The following is an 18,773-nucleotide window of genomic DNA, read 5'->3' as shown; positions in this document are numbered from 1 at the left end:
GAATAGTTAAGTTTTATTTGTATTTTTTACATTTCCACATGATTAGCCACTTCGTTCGACTATCTTTTGTGGCCAGGTCATTTATGAAAAAGATCAATATAGCTCCATGATGGGCCTTACCTGGTAAAATAAAAAATATATATCTGGTTTGTAAATAAAACACAACATAGCCACAAACAATTGCAGGAAATTGTAAATAATTAATAATCTGTGGTAGATAAAATATGAGCAGCGTGTTTAAAGATCTGAGAACGTCTGCGTTTTGTTGACATGCTGTGTGCAGGAGGCAGAGAAGGGTGTGAAGTTCCTGTCATTTCCACCCGTGCTGCACCTGCAACTCATGAGGTTCATGTACGACCCACAGACCGACCAGAACATAAAGATCAACGACCGGTGAGTTAGCGATGCCACGCACACTACTCGCCGTTTGGCGCCCCAGAGCCGGGTATCACACTTGTTGGCACAGTCTGAAGAATTAAGTCGTGTGTTTGATCGTGTTCAAGAACCGTGATCGATCCACTGCTCGGTGAATGCCTCCTTCCACCTTAGCCTTCTCTCACAGTTTTGTGATGCCCAATTCCAAGTCACTCGTCATAATGTTCTAAATTGTTAGGTAAAATCTAAATTGTCAACAATGTGAATCCCCGGTGGCGAGATGCTACCTACCTCACCTCCTATACAGGAGGTCAATCCCGACCCTGACACCTGTGTATTTGGAGTTTGCATGTTCTCCCTGTGGCCGCGTGGATTTTTCTCCGGGTCCTCTGGTTTTCCGCTCCACATTTAGAATCAACGTGCATTTAGAGTATTTGGCCGCTCTACATTTCCACACTATAAGCTTCTTCATTGGGCTACCATTTGTGGGCAGGTTCCTTATGAAAAAAAAGAGCAATATAGCTCCATGGGCTTTAACTGGTAAAATAAAAAAAATGTTTTTTAGTTTTGTTTAGACCTGTTACGTGACATGCATTACCTCACTTTGTCCACTTGACAGCGCACCACTGATCGCGATCAGAATTAGGTCAAAAGTCGCATGTCGTGTCTAGTTCATCGTCAACACCAGGGGTCGGCAACCAAAATAACAAGAAGAGCCATTTCTTTCCAATTCGGTACAAAATTCAGTATTTCAAGAGCCGCAATGCATCTATGTACATACGTACATATCGTCAAGAAGCAGCCCGTAAAGAGCCGCATGCGGCTCCGGAGCCGTAGGTTGCCGACCCCTGGTCAACACCATAATACGTCTCTAGTATCTTGGAGTCAAAATGAGGCAACACTCGGTGACGTTAAACATACCGGGGCATTGTGACTGACACGCAGAGCCATTGACGCAGTAACTTGTGTGATTTGAGGAGGTTATCGATGACGATACGAGGAGGTCCCAGGAGATTGCCTCACGAGGGCATTTTTCACTTCGCTTTTAACCCCAAATAGACCGTGCCCGCACACGCATGGGGTAAACCGTGGCATCAGGAAAACTGAAAATGCAAAGTTTGTGGTGCGTCGCGAATGACAGCACCAGCTGGAGGCAGGGGGGGGGGGGGTATAAATAATTTTCATCTTCGTAAATACCTATGTATAGTAAGTATGAGTAAGCGCTATGGTAAGAATATACCGTCGTATCAATTGGCTGTTATTAGCGATGGTATTAGTAAGCACGAGGAAAAACTTGTGAGCAGCACTGCTATAAATAAACGAAAGCACAACTTAAAAAAAAAACGAACTGGCAAATCTAATTGCGAAAGTGGCGTTTGCTACTTTGGCGGTGACGTTGTGCTTGATGTGCTGCAGAGTCCTGGGAACCCAGGATCCTTTGCTCCTTGTGCAGCGCCCACCTGAGCATTTCTATGAATAGCTGTGCGATGGCAGCATCGCTGTTTAAAGCAACCCTGAGAACCCTCCGTGGAATCACCCCCCCCCCCCCCCCGGGTTGCAAAGACGTCTCGTATGTAGCATTACCAGAGAAAAAGGCCGTTCTGGTCAAATCGTCAGAAATATTCTTTTACATTTTTATGCTAAATACAGTAGATTATCGCTTATCCGCGTGCGGTTTATCCGATTTGTGGTCTGTCGATTGCTAGTGTAATTTATACCTATGTTAGTGGTGTTTGTTATAGAGATCCGCAGAAATTGATTATTTTTGGATTATCCGTGATTTTTCATTATCCGTGTCCATCTTTCCTGTCATTAGCTGCACAAGTTCACGCTCGGAGTGTGATAACGATTAGCACGGTTGGCTACGTACGCTGCGAAATAAATGTAACATGCAGTCTGTTCTCCTGTAACGCGGTAGTAGTTGCGTTCCTAAAGAACACCGCGTTATGGACAAATCGCGTTATAATAAAATGAATTTCGATTTAAAGCACAGTCCACGTTAACACGTGAGATGCATACGCAGGCTCAACAAAAGACTGATTCACGTGGGTAGCATCTAGAAGCATCCAGCAGCAATCCCGCCTTGCGACGCTACGCCGAGGCAGCCGTTCAATGGCTTTTTCCTACTCGCGCGACTTAGTTCCGCTCACTCAATCGTGTTATATCCAATTCGCATCCGCGCTATAAAAACGTGTTCCCTATAATACATTCATCGCGTTATATCCAACTTGCGTCGCGAAAACACGCATTATAGGAGAATGGACTACATACATACAAATACTACTACACACGCCAGCTGCTTCACAGTGGATATTAAGATCACGTGACCTAATTTGTAAACAGTGGTGCAAAGTGCGCTGGCGTTATGCTCCGAAATTTGCCAAATAAAATAAAAAATTGCTACCAGTTACTCAATTAGGGATGACACAGCAATCGTCACCCCCCTACCTGTAAACTAATGTTCTTATGCTGCAGGTCAGGTGCTGACACATCTTGTGCCCACAGGGACAGCTGCCAATGGGGGGTCCCCTTTCCAATATTTTTATGAGATGTTATCTTAGTCTCTTATTGTGTGTTAAGAGCTCTAAGACGCCCCCCCCCGATGGTCATAAATTCAACGTCTGTTATTTATCATTTCTACAAAATGTTAGGACCTTAATGTTTTGATCTTCATCCGTTTTAGTCTTGTATACATTCATGATTAATATATATTCTTAGGTTTTTTTCGGTAAAGTCACGTAGGTAAAAAATTAAAATTAATAAAAGTAAAATAAAAAATAAAATAAAAATCACGACGTTTCGGAGGCAACACAAGCCTCCGTCTTCAGGTGGAACCGTCACAGCATGATAGCTTGTGTTGCCTCCGAAACGTCGTGATTTTTATTTAATTTTTTTATTTTACTTTTATTAATTTTTTTTACCTACGTGACTTTACCGAAAAAACCTAAGAATATGAATCCTTGCAGTCACGAATGCTTCAAATATAGAAATGATTAATATACAATTCTTAATGCTCAATATTATGAAAGTCGGTAAAATCCAATGTACCAAATACAATACTGAGTCTGGTCTCGTGTTAATTCTGTAAATTTCTGAGTCACTGGACTTTTGTGCACTCAGCATCGGTTAGCATCAGTTGCTATCCTTGCCATCATCTTCAACAGTCCTCATCATTACCACCATCATCTTTTGTATCCTCAGCATCACCCTCATTGTGAGATGATGATTTCTGCTAAACCACGCTGTGGGTTATTTCGATGAATATTTAAGCTTTTGTAAGAGAACTTCCCTCGAACGAGTTGTTGGGGACAGCTCCATTGAGCAAGATCGTTGCAGCTGCTTGCAAAAATACACTGATGTGTCACTGTCCTCCGGCATTTAACAATCTAGCAGCTATCGCGGTGAATTGTAATTGATCCATTAATCAATGACCTACCTGGCCCCCGGGGTAGAGCCTGATAAGATAACGGTTATCTTTTTTTCAGAAACAATTCGCAAAAAATAAAAAGTGTGAAGTTTTGTCATCCGGACCACCATCTCAAAAAGTGGAGAAAATATGGTTATCCTGCCATTCTCCTTTATGTTAGAATGTCAATTTACAGTCATATAATTAATTGATTTGCATTCAAATATATTCAAATTAATGATAATTTGTTAGGATAATAAAATGCCACACTGGGGCTTTTGAGCTTGGTGGTCTGGATAAGGCTGAGGTACATTCACTGCAGACCACCTTTGGGTGTTGTTAAATCTAAACGTACTAATAGGGTTTTTCCCCTTTTTTTCTGGCAACAAAACTGACACCTTTTGCAAGGAATCATGTTTACATTAACCACAATACTTGCAGTCAAATGCAAACAAAAAACAACTCTGATAATTTATGCATTGTCCTTGAAACTGATTGGTCCACACCAGAGACAGCTTTTCTTAGAGGCTAGTCTCAAATGGTGTTCGACCAGTTTTGTTTCCAGAAAAAAGGGGAAAAAACCCTACTAGTATATTTTGGTACTGGCAAGGAGGCCTCATGATGTAGAGGCTTACCCCGAGCTCTCATTACTCTGATAGTACGTTGTCTGACCAGACTGTTTTGGTCAAGTGTTGTTGTTAGTGAGTACCTATGAAAGGCCACGCGCAGAGCCGCATCCACATCTTGACAAAGCAGCAAAAACACTTTGGCGTGGTGTATTGCACTGCTGTCTTAGTAATGGAGACCCCGCATATTAACTTCTTGCAATAATTTAGATGTGAAATCTCCCATAGCTTTCCAATCGGTTACATGTTTCGGTGAGATAAGTATTTGGAATTATTTCTGTGCTTATAAGATGGTCCATAAAACATACTGGTGCAGGGTAAATATCGCAAAATCAGTAATGTGGCCTAACCTAAACATCAATTATGAATGCAAGTGTCGGCTGAGAAAACCTACGTATTAAAATAAATGAAAATTACACTTGCTGTTTTCGGTTGCAACTTTAATAGTGTCCATGGGAGCACCTCTGATTAGCACGGTTGGTGACTTACGGTGCGAAACAAGTTCTACATACATGGAGTCTCTGGAGTGGTTGGCTGTAGAGCAGAAGATCCCTGGCTTGATCTTTCACGAAGCTCATGGTTCACTCTAAACTGCATCCACTGCACAAACCATGGCAGTAGATGCAGATACTTGATTCACGAATGGAAAATTAAAAACTCTCCAGTAGTGCGCGACGGTGGTCATCCAGAACAGATCGTACAACGTAGAACAACGCAATGCCCGATCCACAAATACGAAGGAGATGTCACAGCTATACACTCTGCTACTACTCCTGACGCAGTTATCCGGTTTGACCACCTGAGCGTGGAATTGTAGTTGCTTTGCACTGCATCTCCATCAGCAGCCGTACAGAAGAAGGAACAGGCTGTAGAGCCCTGTGTGTAGGCTCCTAAGCCATCTTTTGGCCTTGCTGACGTTAACACAATGTTGTCCCTGCTGCTGCTGCTTGCTGCTGCTTGCTGCTGCTTGCTACTGCTTGCTGCTGCTTGCTGCTGCTTGCTGCTGCTTGCTGCTGCTTGCTGCTGCTGCTTGCTGCTGCTGCTGCTGCTGCTGCTTGCTGCTGCTGCTTGCTGCTGCTGCTGCTGCTGCTGCTTGCTGCTGCTGCTGCTGCTTGCTGCTGCTTGCTGCTGCTGCTGCTTGCTGCTGCTGCTTGCTGCTGCTTGTTGCTGCTGCTTGCTGCTGCTGCTGCTGCTGCTGCTGCTTGCTGCTGCTGCTTGCTGCTGCTGCTGCTGCTTGCTGCTGCTGCTGCTGCTCGCTGCTGCTCAATGCCCTGGCAGGTTCGAGTTCCCCGAGAGGCTGATCCTCGACGACTTCCTGCAGAAGTTGGACGCAGAGGACTCGGCCACTTACATCCTGCACGCCGTGCTGGTGCACAGCGGGGACAACCACGGCGGTCACTACGTCGTCTACCTGAACCCCATGGGCGACGGCAAGGTGAGCACCGCGACGGCAAGGTGAGCACCACCGCGTTGGTGACGGCTCGGGGCCAGCGTCGGGGATTCGCGATTGGGCCATCCCGCAAGCGCGCAGCAGCGTCCACAGCTGGCTCAGACCTTGAAGTAGACAATGTCATTTCTCATGTTCAAAGGAAGCAATCTCACTGTAAAAATATACAACGTTTGAAGGCAACGAAGGACAACAAACTAAACACAACAAAAAAAGTTATCTCTGTCGATGCCATTACATGCAATTGGCACAAGCTTTGGAGTTCGACGCCACGGAGGAAAGGATTGTTTGATCACATAGACGTGTGTTTATTATTGAACACAAAGTAGATATAAATGATCAATATATGTATTATTGTTGTTGATAGTGGAAGCGGTAGTCGTCGTAGTAATACCTACTATAATCACCCAGGAATGTCCTTAACGCTATTGACGTCACTCCACATCTACCAACAATATTCATGAGAAGGTGACGTCCTCCAAATGGACACCCCCCCCCCTCATTAATAATCATGAGTTGGTGACGTCAATCCACATGGAGCACACTCCCTTATTAATAATCATGAGCACGTGACATCACTCCACATCGACCAACTCTCCCTCAATATTCATGAGAAGGTGACGTCCTCCAAATGGACATCCATTCATAATAATTATCGGGTGACGTCACTCCACATGGGGGGCCGAGGCGCCTCCTCCCCCCTCCTCGGCGTCAACTTACAACCCTCACTACAAAGGCAGAACCCTCACGTCACGCGATCTCCGTAACACTGTTGAGACATCAAAGTAAAAAGGACGTCATAATGAACAAGGGATTATAACCTTAACATGAAAGAGGTTTGTCACTGTGCCCTGACAAACTGCACACGCATTAATGCTATGAATATATCACGTCGCTGTCTGCTTTTCACTTGCAAGTTTCATATTTACTGCAATACACCCGTCCTTGGACGGGCAAAAGGCTAGTACAATTATAATTATAAAAGGAGTTGTTCAAGGGACTTGCGGTTTGTGTTTATTCTTGAACACAAAGTAGATATCTTATTTTACGACTATATTATTATTGTTGATAATGGAAGAGGTAATAGTTGGTCGTGACACAATAATAATTCTAAAAGGAGTTGTTCAAGCAACTTGGGGGTTTGTGTTCGTGCAGTGGTGTAAGTTTGATGACGACGTCGTCTCGCGCTGCACCAAGAAGGAGGCCATTGAGCACAACTACGGCGGGCTGGATGACGACTTCTCCGTGCGGCACTGCACCAACGCCTACATGCTGGTCTACATTCGCGAGAGCAAGCTCGGTGAGCCCTCCCCCACTCCACGCACACTCTCAACGCTACGTCTGTGGGCCAGGGGCCGGGAGCTCGGCCGTGTCTCTCATTCGTTAAAACGTCTTATAATTTGTACAGAGATGCTGGAGCCATCGTCACCATCAGCCTTGGTCAGTCGACTGCTGGATGAAGGCCTCCCCAAGCCGCCGCCATCTCTCATGATCGTGCGATGTAATATTCCACCTAACATCCACCTAATAATCTGTGCTTGGGCCAACCAAATGTTTGCATTTTTTTCTCATTAAAAATAATGTATTTTTGCGTGAAAGCTTGCTTCGTTTATAACAAGCTCCGACTGTACTCTTGAATCGAAAGACCTTGTTTGACTTCTGGAGACCGGCAACTCTACTTGTGGCGTAGATCCTGTGGGCCCTCCCTCGATGGTAAAAATTTGTATTCGGGTCTCTCCCCTTTTTTCTTCCTCAACCTACCGAGTCCAACCGTGTACCAGTTATTTCTCCCAGTTCCATCTCCATCACACCCTCAGCTCTATCTCGGCAAGATTTGAGTCGCCAGACAGAGTCCCACGTGTTGGATGTGGCGATAAGCAACTCCAAAAGCTGTGCCCCCTGTTCATACCCATTGATTCTGGTTAGCACCCACTGCTTCCTCCTTCCCAGAGTACGCTATGGCTCGTGGATCTATTGCTGCAGGGAACTAGGGCCTATGGCTTATGGGCCCCAAGCAAGATTACCAAGGACGATGCTGATTTATTCTAGCATCTTATGATCGTTTTACTGTTTCGTTAATGTTTCCCTTTCCCCTCAATGTACTATAACGTTCCGAGTCTTTTTTTTTTCTTACCCCCTTTTCTGTAATAGCTTTTTTGTTGTTTTAACTCGTGTCAAGTTGCCCTGAACCTTGTGGTATGAAAGACGAGCTCTATAAATATCGATTATTACTAATATGTATATGCACCAATCGTCGGGCGTTGTTCAACCATACTTGACCACATTGGTCAATGTCGATCGGTGAAGCGAGCACATTGGTTCTCGCCTCTCGGTGAGTCTCTCGATGGTGTCCGGTGACTTATGCACGTATGTTGTGGGGGAAGGACAACAAACTAAACACAAAAAGTAGTTTTAAATAAATGAGTTTTCAATCTAGATCATTTAAAAGTACATAGCTTCGGTAGCTTCCTAATGTCGGAAAGAAGAGCGTTCCAGACGGCCGCAGCACATCCGAAAGCATGCGAATGCAGTGACGGTCATTTTTTTCGATGGCCGAGCCAAAAGCTGCTACAGCTGATGAAGCCCTCAAATCTCTCGGTTCTTTGCCACGTGACTGGGAAGCTGAGAGATTTGCGTGGCCGTCGCTGACTCATGCCGCACTGAGTCATCCGTTTTGTGATGCGGCCTGACGGTTTCTCCCGGGGTTTTATCAATCGACTCGGCTGTGAAATGGATGTCAAAGACATCATGACATGATTGTCATTAGTTTGTGTGCAGATACCACAGTCCTGCAGTTGTATACGATTGATTGTGTTGTATATGTCATGTACTTGCCTTTGTAATGTCATCTGCAATTTTGTTGGTTATTGCAATCCTAAGAAAGTGTTATTTACACGCTAAATATAACATTTAAATAAAGAAGTAATTCAATTCTGAATGTGCTAAATAAGATTAAATAATTGACCTTTTTTTTAAAGAGATCAATCATGTGATTGGACGTTAAATGAAACAAAGGAAACACAATTAATATTTGCTAAAACTATATCAGTCTGACATGTTAACACGTAGAACTGTCTTCATGATTTGACCTCCTTTGAAGGTACCAAAATATAAGAATAGGGCTTTTCCCCTTTTTTCTGGCAACAAAACTGAAACCTTTTTACGATGAATTATGTCTGCATTAACCACAATACTTGTGGTCAGATTGAAAACAAAAACACACTGATAATATATGCATTGTCCTTGAAACTGATTGGTCTACACCAGAAACGGCTTTCTTTTGAGCCTCGTCTCAAACGGTGCTAGACCAGAGGACGTCAAAAGGCGTACAGCTCAGACATGATTCCTTGTAAAAGGTTTCAGTTTTGTTGCCAGAGAAAAGGGGAAAACCCCTATTATATTTTGGTACTGGCAAAAGAGGTAAAATGCTTACCCCGAGCCCTCGTTACTTTGATAGTGCATTGTCTTTGAGCTGTACGCCTTTTGGCGTCCTCTGGTCCCTAGCACCATTTGAGACGAGGCTCAAAAGAAAGCTGTCTCTGGTGTGGATCAATCAGTTTCAAGGACAATGCATATATTATCAGAGTTTTTTTTGTTTGCAATCTGACCACAAGTATTGTGGTTAATGCAGACATGATTCCTCGTAAAAATGTTTCACTTTTGTTTTCCAAAAAAAGTGGAAAAACCCTATTCTTACTTTTCACTGTCACTATGTGATTGTTTTAGCCTTGTCTCAACACAGCATGACACGTGCCCAGGTCGTTTGTCCGTATTGTTTGGCATCATTTTGCAAGCGATAGCTCTCATTGCTGGCAACGTGAAATCGTTTTTCATCAAGAGATGAAGTTTGGGCCCTTGAGGCAAGGCCATTCCAAACCGATGATGCTGCAGCTGATACACTCAGTGACTCCCCCCTCCCTCGCATTGGCTTTAGCTTGTCACAAAAATTAACATCCCAGCACCACTTGTAGCTAATGCAAGTATCGTGCCATTTCTGCGCTCCGTGTTATCGGTATTTCTCGCTGGATAATTCTGAATCTGTAAACATGGGGGGACCTGTGGGATGTCACGAAGATTCACTTAGATTTAGCGGCTGAAATGTTACCGGCTTGGCTTTGGTCAACCGCAGTAAAATAAAACTATTGTTAGATGCGGGCCTTTCCCTGGGTTCAGTTAGACCTACCCAGGATGATGTCTCTGGTGATGTTAATGTGTGTGCCGATTTTTTATTCACTTATTGTGAAAGGCTGAGTCTGCCGACAGCCGTTTAGCCTCCATTTTTTTTTCTTTTGTCTTGTTGGAATTTATACATTTCTGCACAATAACATTTTGGTTACTTTATCAACTTGTTATAGTTTTCTGCGTGCGTACTTAACGGAACAACACCTGAAAAATACAAAAAGACGCATGATGGAGATACACAGCTGTATGTATGTTTGACTTCTTTCGCACTGTATGTAGCCAACCGTGCTTATCGGAGGTGCGGGGGAAGGACAAACTAAACATGCTTTGAATTTCACTGCAGATTAGAAGGTGGAACATGGATTAGAGAAATTGACCATTGTGATCTGCGCACGTGCATTATAATGTCAGTGCGTGGGTGTTAGCTCACACACTCTGTGTGTGTGCGCGTGTTTGTTTATTTGTCTTTTTTGTGTGTGTCATGGCATGTGTGGGGAGCGGTAGGTCATCTAAACTGGTCATGGGCCTCACCTTGGTTGACTCAATGAGTACCTGGTGCAGTGTGTAAACATCGCCACTGGGGAGCTGGCCACTCCGCCTGTCCTGTGCCGTGCCAGCCTTCATAGGTGCTCGCTAACAGCACTTGTTCCAACAATATTGAGGCTCCGAAAATAGACTGCCTCACCAGCATGTGTCTGAATTATATTCGAGTCACTTTGTGGACCTGCCTCTGCGGGGCCCGCATACTTAATCCGGTAAACGCGCGCGTCAACCTCCCCCCCATTCCCCCCCACACTGCTGTTTAACACACAAGTGGCATAGCAGCCCCTACAAATGTCTCCAGTTGACCGTGGTGTGTGCGTGCGTGGCCGTGTCCGCAGACTACGTGCTGCAGATGGTGAAGGATACGGATATCCCCATGCAGCTGGTGGACCGGCTGCAGGAGGAGAAGCGCGTGGAGGCTCAGAAGAGGAAGGAGCGGCAGGAGGCTCACCTGTACATGCAGCTGCAGGTGCGGCACACGTGCGGGGGTAGGGTGCGGGTGACAGGCCCCACTCCCCATCGCTACACACGCTCGCGCTCTCCGGCCGATGATTTCCAGATGTTGCCGCGGTAGCGAGATGTTAACTACCTCGCCTGGTATACAGGAGGTCGTGGGGTCAATTCCGACCCCATACCTGGTAAAATAAAAATAAAATTGTTTAGTACACCCCCATGGAGGCTTCATTGGCCAATTTAACACCTTCCCGTTCCGATGACATACGTATACGTAATCAAAACTTAACCGGAAGTAAGAAAATTAAATAACTTTATTAGTACCGAGGCTCCCACAACACCATGCAGGAGGGTGTGGCACACTTTGGCGCCAGCAGTCGTAGAGTGCGGTCGTGTCGCTACGGTTCTCTGCAGTGAGTACAGTGTCTTTAAAAACAACGGCGCTGCTACGCCTCTCTAAATAAAATCAACGCAGAGCCGCTTCCGCATTCATAGATTCGACGGTGAACGGGACGCACCCTGCAACTTGCATTCCTTGGAACGGGAAAGGGTTAATATCTTTCTTTGTTGTATCCGAACGCTTTTCAGGAGATGATATTCTTCCATTAAATGTCCTCACATTCTGTACACGTGCTTGCATGTGGACAGTATGCTTAGTATATCTGGGTAGCGATACACGCAAGTTTTAAATCTTTTAATTATTTAAAACTTAACATTTTCCACTAAAGTGAGGGCTGCCAGGGTACTTTGCTGTGACAGCATTGTCTGCAACGAGTGCTGTGGGTGCACTACCACAGATTTCTATCTTCAAAACTCAACGGCCTATCCACAAGTGCGCAACAATCGTGTCGTCGCCCCGCACGTTAATGTCCGCTCTGCGACCCCGTACACTCGCACAGACATTACTCCTACCTTTCACATCCATTTCTTTATTGCATAATTTCGTGGTTCTATTTGTATACCCCAAGCATTGTTCGATAGCTATTAAACGCAAGGAAATCTTTCGCATAGGGACAGTCTGTTCTCCAATAACCCGTGTTGTTTTCATAATGCGAATTGGATAGTGTGGTCGCGCAGCTGCAGTGATGTTTTTGCTGCTGTCCGGTCTCCAGATAGTGACCGAAGATCAGTTCTGCGGACACCAGGGCAACGACATGTACGACGAGGAGAAGGTGAAGTACGCCATCTTCAAGGTGCTCAAGAACTGCACGTTGTACGAGTTCATGCAGACGCTCTCCCAGACGATGGTGGGTGACGCTCGCTAACACCGTGGCACACTGTGTATTTTATTGTGTGTGTTGTGGGGAACGGTCGTGTAGAGGTTAGCGCGCTGTGCTACGAATGCAGCAAGCCGTGTTTGATTACCGCTCATGGCCAACACCTTTGACGATTATCTGAACTGGTCCTGAGTTTCCCCTAGGATGGCTCAGCCTCAAATGAGTACCTGGTGCAGTGTGTATACATCGAGACTTGGGAGATAATAATTAACATTTATAAGGCGCAAATCATCTAGGGATCTCTGTGCGCCATGCACGAAGATAGGAGATATAAATACTACAAAGTATTTATATACATTGTTACTGTCAAGCGATCCATTGTAGCCTCATAGTGATTTATATACTGCATTAATATCACAGTGGCATTGCCAGACTACCATAATGACACACCTCACCAACATTTTAGTCGGCTACAAATTTGGCCCGTTGCCGCGTTCTGGTAATTTCCAGGAAAATAGCAACAACAAAAATGTTCAACATTTCAACGGACACAGGCGGCTACTGGATTTACCATTGCGGTCAGAGAGGACTCGCTCACTTACTTACCCGCAGCAGCGAGGGCCATTCGCACACGCCGCATCAACGCTCGGCAGCAGCGGGGAGCGGCGGTAGCGGCGGCAGTCCTGCTCTCCCGCTCCACAAAGGTGGCGTCATCTTGACCCTGCAGGGAGCGGACGTCACCCTTTTATTGATGGCTTAATGGAAAGCCGTCTACGGGGCGCTTGTTGTTTGTTTGATTGAATCCATTCAGTAGTGGCGTTTTGGAAATTATTCTACTAGATTGGGGACATGGGGGAAAGCTGAAACTCAGCATGGAATGTTTTTTTTCCCCCACAATTCGTTTATTTTTCATTATTCGGGGTCGGCGTATGAATCAGGAAGGAAGTATTTGTGTTTGTATTGTTACGTCTCCTGTATTGTGCTATTGGTTTAAATGGCTTAACAGTACAATTTGCTTGTAGTTTTCATCAATCGGAAATCGCCTACGTGCACGATTTGAAGTATGTGAATGTAAGAAAACATTTTAATCGTAGATTGAATAAATAATGTTAAGCTGCGCAAAATATTTCCGCATCTTGTGATACCCACCAAGCGTTTAGACGCCACATACACGAAGCTTGCGTTTATCATCCAAAATCAAATGATACATTTGTAGTGACACCTAACGCAGTAGTCTTCAATAAGATACGTTTTTTTTACTTTCAGCATGAGACAGTCATCGAGGATTCACTTCACTCCCAGCGTTCCGAACTCCCTCACTTTCCTAACTCTTTATATCCCTCAAGCCCTTTTACCAAAGGTTCCTTGACCATCCGCCTTCCCTTCAGCCAATCACCATCCACTTTGTGTAATGGATTCCAACCGTCTGCCCTGTCCAATCATCCTCCATTTCCCACCCTTTCCATGTTGTATTTCTCCTCCATTCCCTTCAATTCCCTGCCTTTAGCCAATCCCCTTTCAGGCCCGTTAAGTACCAATCAGAGGGCTTGTTTTTATTTCCTGATTATCCGTGTCACGTGGTGTCCATCACGTCAGTTATGTAGCTCTTTCAGAAGCAATCTGGCCACAAATGATAGCTCATCGAAGTGGCTTATCGTGTGGAAAGTTACAGCAGCCAAATACTGTTAAACGCATGTTTCTAAATTTGGAGAGAAGAATTGGCATGTTCTGTTCAGGTGACAAACCTCACTAATTGGTTGTATTGGGTGGTGGCGGGTTTAACGACACTTATATTCACCCAAACTAACCCAAAAAAAATTGTGTTGTGGACCATAGGTTCTGCTTTGTTAACAGCGCTTTCCTCAACAGGCTGTTAAGGCTGCGCGGGGGATCTGTGTTGTCTCTGCTCACGTGCGCGTGGCTCTCTCTATGCCTGCAGGGATATTCGACGGAGCAGATGAGGCTGTGGCCCATGCAGGCGCGGCGCAATGGCACCCGGCGGCCAGCCATGCAGGACTACGAGACGGAGAACGGGCGCCACGTAAGTCGCTCTCTCGCACGCATGCTCCTAATCAGGCCGCAGTTCGCCCGTTTTTCTTTCAACCCTCGACGGCAAGGATGTGGGGGGGTGGGGGGCGAGTGAGTTTTGAGTGCTGTCATCATGAAAGCGTGCACAGAAATGGAAATATTTAATATCGAAAGGTTGAGGCCACTTTGTAGTTGATTTGACTTTTCATCTTCCGGTTAAAATAGCTAATTTGTGAGCGCTTTTATTGGTTTGATGCTGTAAGCATCTCATTATCCTTCACATTGTATGGGCAGTTTTAGGTGTACAGGCAGTCCTCGACTTACGAGCGGGTTACATCCCTGAGACCCGTTCGTACGTCGAATTTTTTGTATCTTGGGAACTCGTGATTGAATTGTACATACGGTCAATGTCATAAAAAATTGTTCTAGTTCACGGTCAATGCCCAAGGGGGTGTATGCGAACTGATTTATAAATGTTTGAAACTATGTCATACATGAGAGTCATTGGTGAATAATCATGTATGAATCTGCCAATATAAAATGACTACCGTTAAATGTAAATCCATATGGTAACCTCGAACAACATAAAATACCTTTCTCAACTCGTTGATCGTAAACGATGGGTTTCCAAGAGTACACACGTGCAGAGCGTCCGTTGATTTTTTTTTATATTCGCTTGCAGTTAGCGAGTTAGGGATACCTCACAAAATGGGACAATTGGTTTAAGTATTGATGTTTATTATTCATACATGTATTTCTCAGAACCATGCTGGGGTCAGGCAAGGGGCGGGGGGGGGGGGTCACTCAGTTGAAACAAAATATAAAAACTGTAGTGTACAGTAGCCAAACAAAGATTTGAGAAGCACTGTGGCTGCCACACTGCTTGCCCTTCCCATTGAAACATTTACGGCCTTTGCCGTTACCCCACTCCGCCCGCCCCCCCCCCCCAACTTTTCTCCCGTGGTGCTCCCAGCGTACGGCGACGCCGATGGTGCTGACTGGCGGCGCGTTGTTTTTGTGCCACCCAGATGATCGAGCTGAGCGAGAACGAGAACCCGTGGACGATCTTCCTGGAGACGGTGGATGCAGAGACGGTGGCTTCGGGCGGCGCCCTGCCCCCCTTCGACAAAGATCGTGAGTCACGCCAGTTAATGACTCCCTGCCGGCTCCCTCGGCACCCGCACACCAGCCTCTAAAAAAACCCGCAATGTAAAAAGTGCGAAATCACGTTTCAGGGGACGTCATGCTGTTTCTGAAGATGTACGACCCCAAGACGAAGACCCTCAACTACTGCGGGCACATCTACACGCCCATCACGTGTAAAATCAGTAAGTCCTCCATCCCCCACATTTCTTTCTGCAGTGTGTACCGTAGCTTTGACCAAACGATAGTCAAAAGTGATTTCCTATCCAAATGAGCATGAAGGCAGTGCGCTCATCACCTGTTTGCAGCCCTGAGCAGGTGGAGGAAATTTGACATTCATATGGTGGGAGCGAGTGTTGCTATAGGACAACTCTGGGCGCCACGGTGGTGATGTAAACTACCTCGCCTGGTATATAGGAGTTATGGGTTCGATCCCGACCCTGATGCCTATTGTATATGGAGCTTAGCATGTCTCTCTCCCCGCGACCTTGTGGATTTTTCTCCGGGTCCTCCGGTTTTTCCCTCCATTAAGAATCAACGTGCTTTTAGAGTATTTGCCTACTGCTATACATTTCCACATGATACGCCACTTTGTTGAGCTATCATTTGTGGCCAGGTCACTTCTGAAAAATACCTATATAGCTCAGTGGGCCTTACCTGGTAAAATAAAAAATAGTTGAGTTTTTAGACTTCCCCACAAAGTGGAACTAATTTTATCTACCCCGAAGGGATGCTGGGCTGAGTCACAACCTCCAGGATGAAAACTCGCAACTTTCTGATTGTGGAAATTACAAATAACGTTATCCAGAAGATTGTATTTGCAGTTATGGAATTGTCAATTTTTTTGTGGTTTCAAAAATGTGTTTACGCCGACTTTGTTGTGTGCTCCCGCCCCCTCCCCAATTGCCCTGCCAGGAGATCTGCTGCCAGTGATGTGTGAGAGAGCAGGCTTCCCACAGGGAACGAACCTTATCCTCTATGAGGTCAGTGCCACCTCTGCCATTTGTTTTGTCGCAGCATTGCCACTTGACTGCAGTGTGTGTGTGTCGAAGGAGAATACAGTAGCGGAAAATCCGTAGTAGTCTATTGTAAAATACAGACTGCCTCTACTTTGTTAAATCATAATTGAGCTTGGTGTTTCTTAGGTGTAAAATAACTTGAAGGGCATGCTCTGTCCAAGTCATGCCTTAATAGTGTCACTTACTCGTGTGTTATTCTAGCCCTGTGTATACTCTGACTATCTCATTTCATTTATATCTAAATTTAATTTGAGCGTGTTTGCAGTCTCCACGTGCACACGTAGCCTTTCACTGCCAGATCAGTGCCAGTCTCGCAATGAAAACTTTATGCCCACCACGTGTTCTGTCAAAAGCCATGCTCTGTAGTGGGGTGCTGTGTTGGCGAGATGTTAACGATTCTAGATTTGAAGCTATCGTGACTGCAAGGATTAATACTCTTAGTTTTTTCAGTAAAGTCACGTAGGTTAAAAATGAAATAAAAAATAATAAAAAATCACGACGTTTCGGAGGCAACACAAGTCTCCGTCATCAGGTGGGACCGTCACAGCCAGATTTGCTGTATCAAGTTTTTGCTGTATCAAGTGACGCCTAACTTGATACAGCAAATCTGGCTGTGGCGGTCCCACCTGATGACGGAGACTTGTGTTGCCTCCGAAACGTTGTGATTTTTTCTTATTTTATTTTTATTAATTTTAATTTCATTTTTTACCTACAAGACTTTAACGAAAAAACTAAGAGTGGAGATGTTAACGACCTCGCCTGATATACAGGAGATCGTGGGTTCGATTCCAACTCTCACGACTGCATGTTAAATGTCCTTTATAAACATGACATTGCTCAATGTGGATTACATACAGTGATCATTGCCCCCCCTCTCCCCTACTGACAGGCCAATGCCCACTTGCAGGCTAGAGTCGAGCTGCACAGGGGAGAGTTGCCACTGGGGGTGGGGGGGGTTCCCTTTTTAAAAGGAAAAATTACATAGTCTGTGACCTTTCGGGCAACGACCCTTGATGGCACACAAGTGAGTTTTATGTGCCATTGCAGAAGGGCCATTTCCCAAAATGTTGCCTGTTCCAAAGTTCCTTTTAAGGACACAGTGTGATTGACAAATGCGAGTTTTTTTTATTCATTGTGCTTGTTACACAACTGAAATTAAATTAATTTATATTCTATGGTTCTTTTTGTAAAGTCACGTAGAGAGAAAAAATAGCAGTAAAATAATAAAAATTAAGTGAATAAAAAAAAATACAAAAATATCACGACGTTTCGATTTTATTATTATTTTATTGTTATAATTTTTTCTCTTTACGTGACTTTACCGAAAGAACCATAGTATATGAATTCCTGCAGTCACGAAAGTTTAAAGTCAAAATTTAAACAATTTACTTGATGTGCATTGACAATCTTGAGTCGTTGTAAACGTCATCCCTGGTTCTGCGTTCTACTCTTACTGTTGATCCTTTGGCTTGTGCTTCTCGAGTTGGTTGTGGTTACGGGTTGGAATTTTGTGTGTGGCGCGTAATGACTCTGAACCACTTTCCTTTCTTCCCCACAGGAAGTTAAACCAAATCTCACTGAGCGCATTCAAGAGATCGACTTTTGCCTGGACAAGGCACTGGACGAGCTCATGGATGGAGACATCATCGTGTTTCAGAAGTTAGTGCCCGCATTGCATTTGACTAAAATCACAAAACCCCGCTGACATTCCACTTTCGACAAGACTTCAAATCTTTCAAAGTCGGGAGTAAATGTGTGAAGTGTTTATTAATATGTCTATTTAAAAACTCTGTGAGTGTTCTCAGGCAAAGTCTAGTTTTCATGAGACGCAGAGATCCAGCGCTCAATCTATCCTGAAAAGTTTGTGTTAGGGTTCAACCGAGTTTAATAATCATGTTTTTCAAGCGTTATACACAGCAGCAGTGTATAAATTATTATCAGAGCCTGCTTTGCTTCATGTCCTGTTCCAGCCCATGATTTCGTCTTACTATTGAAGTACATTCCAATGTAAGGTACACCGATCCCTTAGCAGTTAGCTATATCAAATTATAAATTAACTTTGTATTTTCCAGCGAGGGACGCGGGAAACCGCAGACAAGCGGGAATGCAGTCGGAACCAGCACCAATAAATGCCCCAGCGCTGTGGTCCTATATTGTGGATATTTGTCCAGCTCCATTCATGAGTTTATACGTGCAGGTGGACACTGGAGTACCCAGGGGGGGGGTAACACTCGATCCCCCGTACAGATGAAATACAGTAAAACCTTGGATTGCGAGTAACTTGGTCTGCGAGTGTTTTGCAAGACGAGCAATTTTTTAATCCTTTATATGAAG

The 18,773-nt window shown here is 44.8% G+C and overlaps 1 protein-coding gene across 6 annotated transcripts in view; it reads left to right on the top strand.

Moving 5' to 3' along the window:
• USP7 (ubiquitin specific peptidase 7) overlaps nt 1-18,773 on the top strand; it is an 86,327-nt gene that overhangs the window by 38,412 nt on the left and 29,142 nt on the right. For 2 of the 6 annotated variants that reach the window (XM_078600591.1, XM_078600582.1), the window contains exons 12-22: nt 284-393; nt 5,686-5,842; nt 7,010-7,154; nt 7,263-7,355; nt 10,918-11,048; nt 12,145-12,279; nt 14,189-14,290; nt 15,306-15,411; nt 15,513-15,605; nt 16,336-16,403; nt 17,998-18,098. In XM_078600591.1, coding sequence (XP_078456717.1) covers nt 284-393; nt 5,686-5,842; nt 7,010-7,154; nt 7,263-7,355; nt 10,918-11,048; nt 12,145-12,279; nt 14,189-14,290; nt 15,306-15,411; nt 15,513-15,605; nt 16,336-16,403; nt 17,998-18,098 — 1,241 coding nt within the window. Of the gene's footprint in view, nt 1-283; nt 394-5,685; nt 5,843-7,009; nt 7,155-7,262; nt 7,356-10,917; nt 11,049-12,144; nt 12,280-14,188; nt 14,291-15,305; nt 15,412-15,494; nt 15,606-16,335; nt 16,404-17,997; nt 18,099-18,773 lie in introns of all 6 variants that reach the window. The other 4 variants (XM_078600573.1, XM_078600564.1, XM_078600610.1 and 1 more) reach the window with 3 other exon arrangements.

Source organism: Lampetra planeri, chromosome 1, assembly GCF_965212315.1.
Source record: "Lampetra planeri chromosome 1, kcLamPlan1.2.h2, whole genome shotgun sequence".
NCBI classification, from domain to species: domain Eukaryota; kingdom Metazoa; phylum Chordata; class Hyperoartia; order Petromyzontiformes; family Petromyzontidae; genus Lampetra; species Lampetra planeri.
Note: the sequence above shows the minus strand (reverse complement) of the source record. Positions and strands in the feature narration are given on the sequence as shown.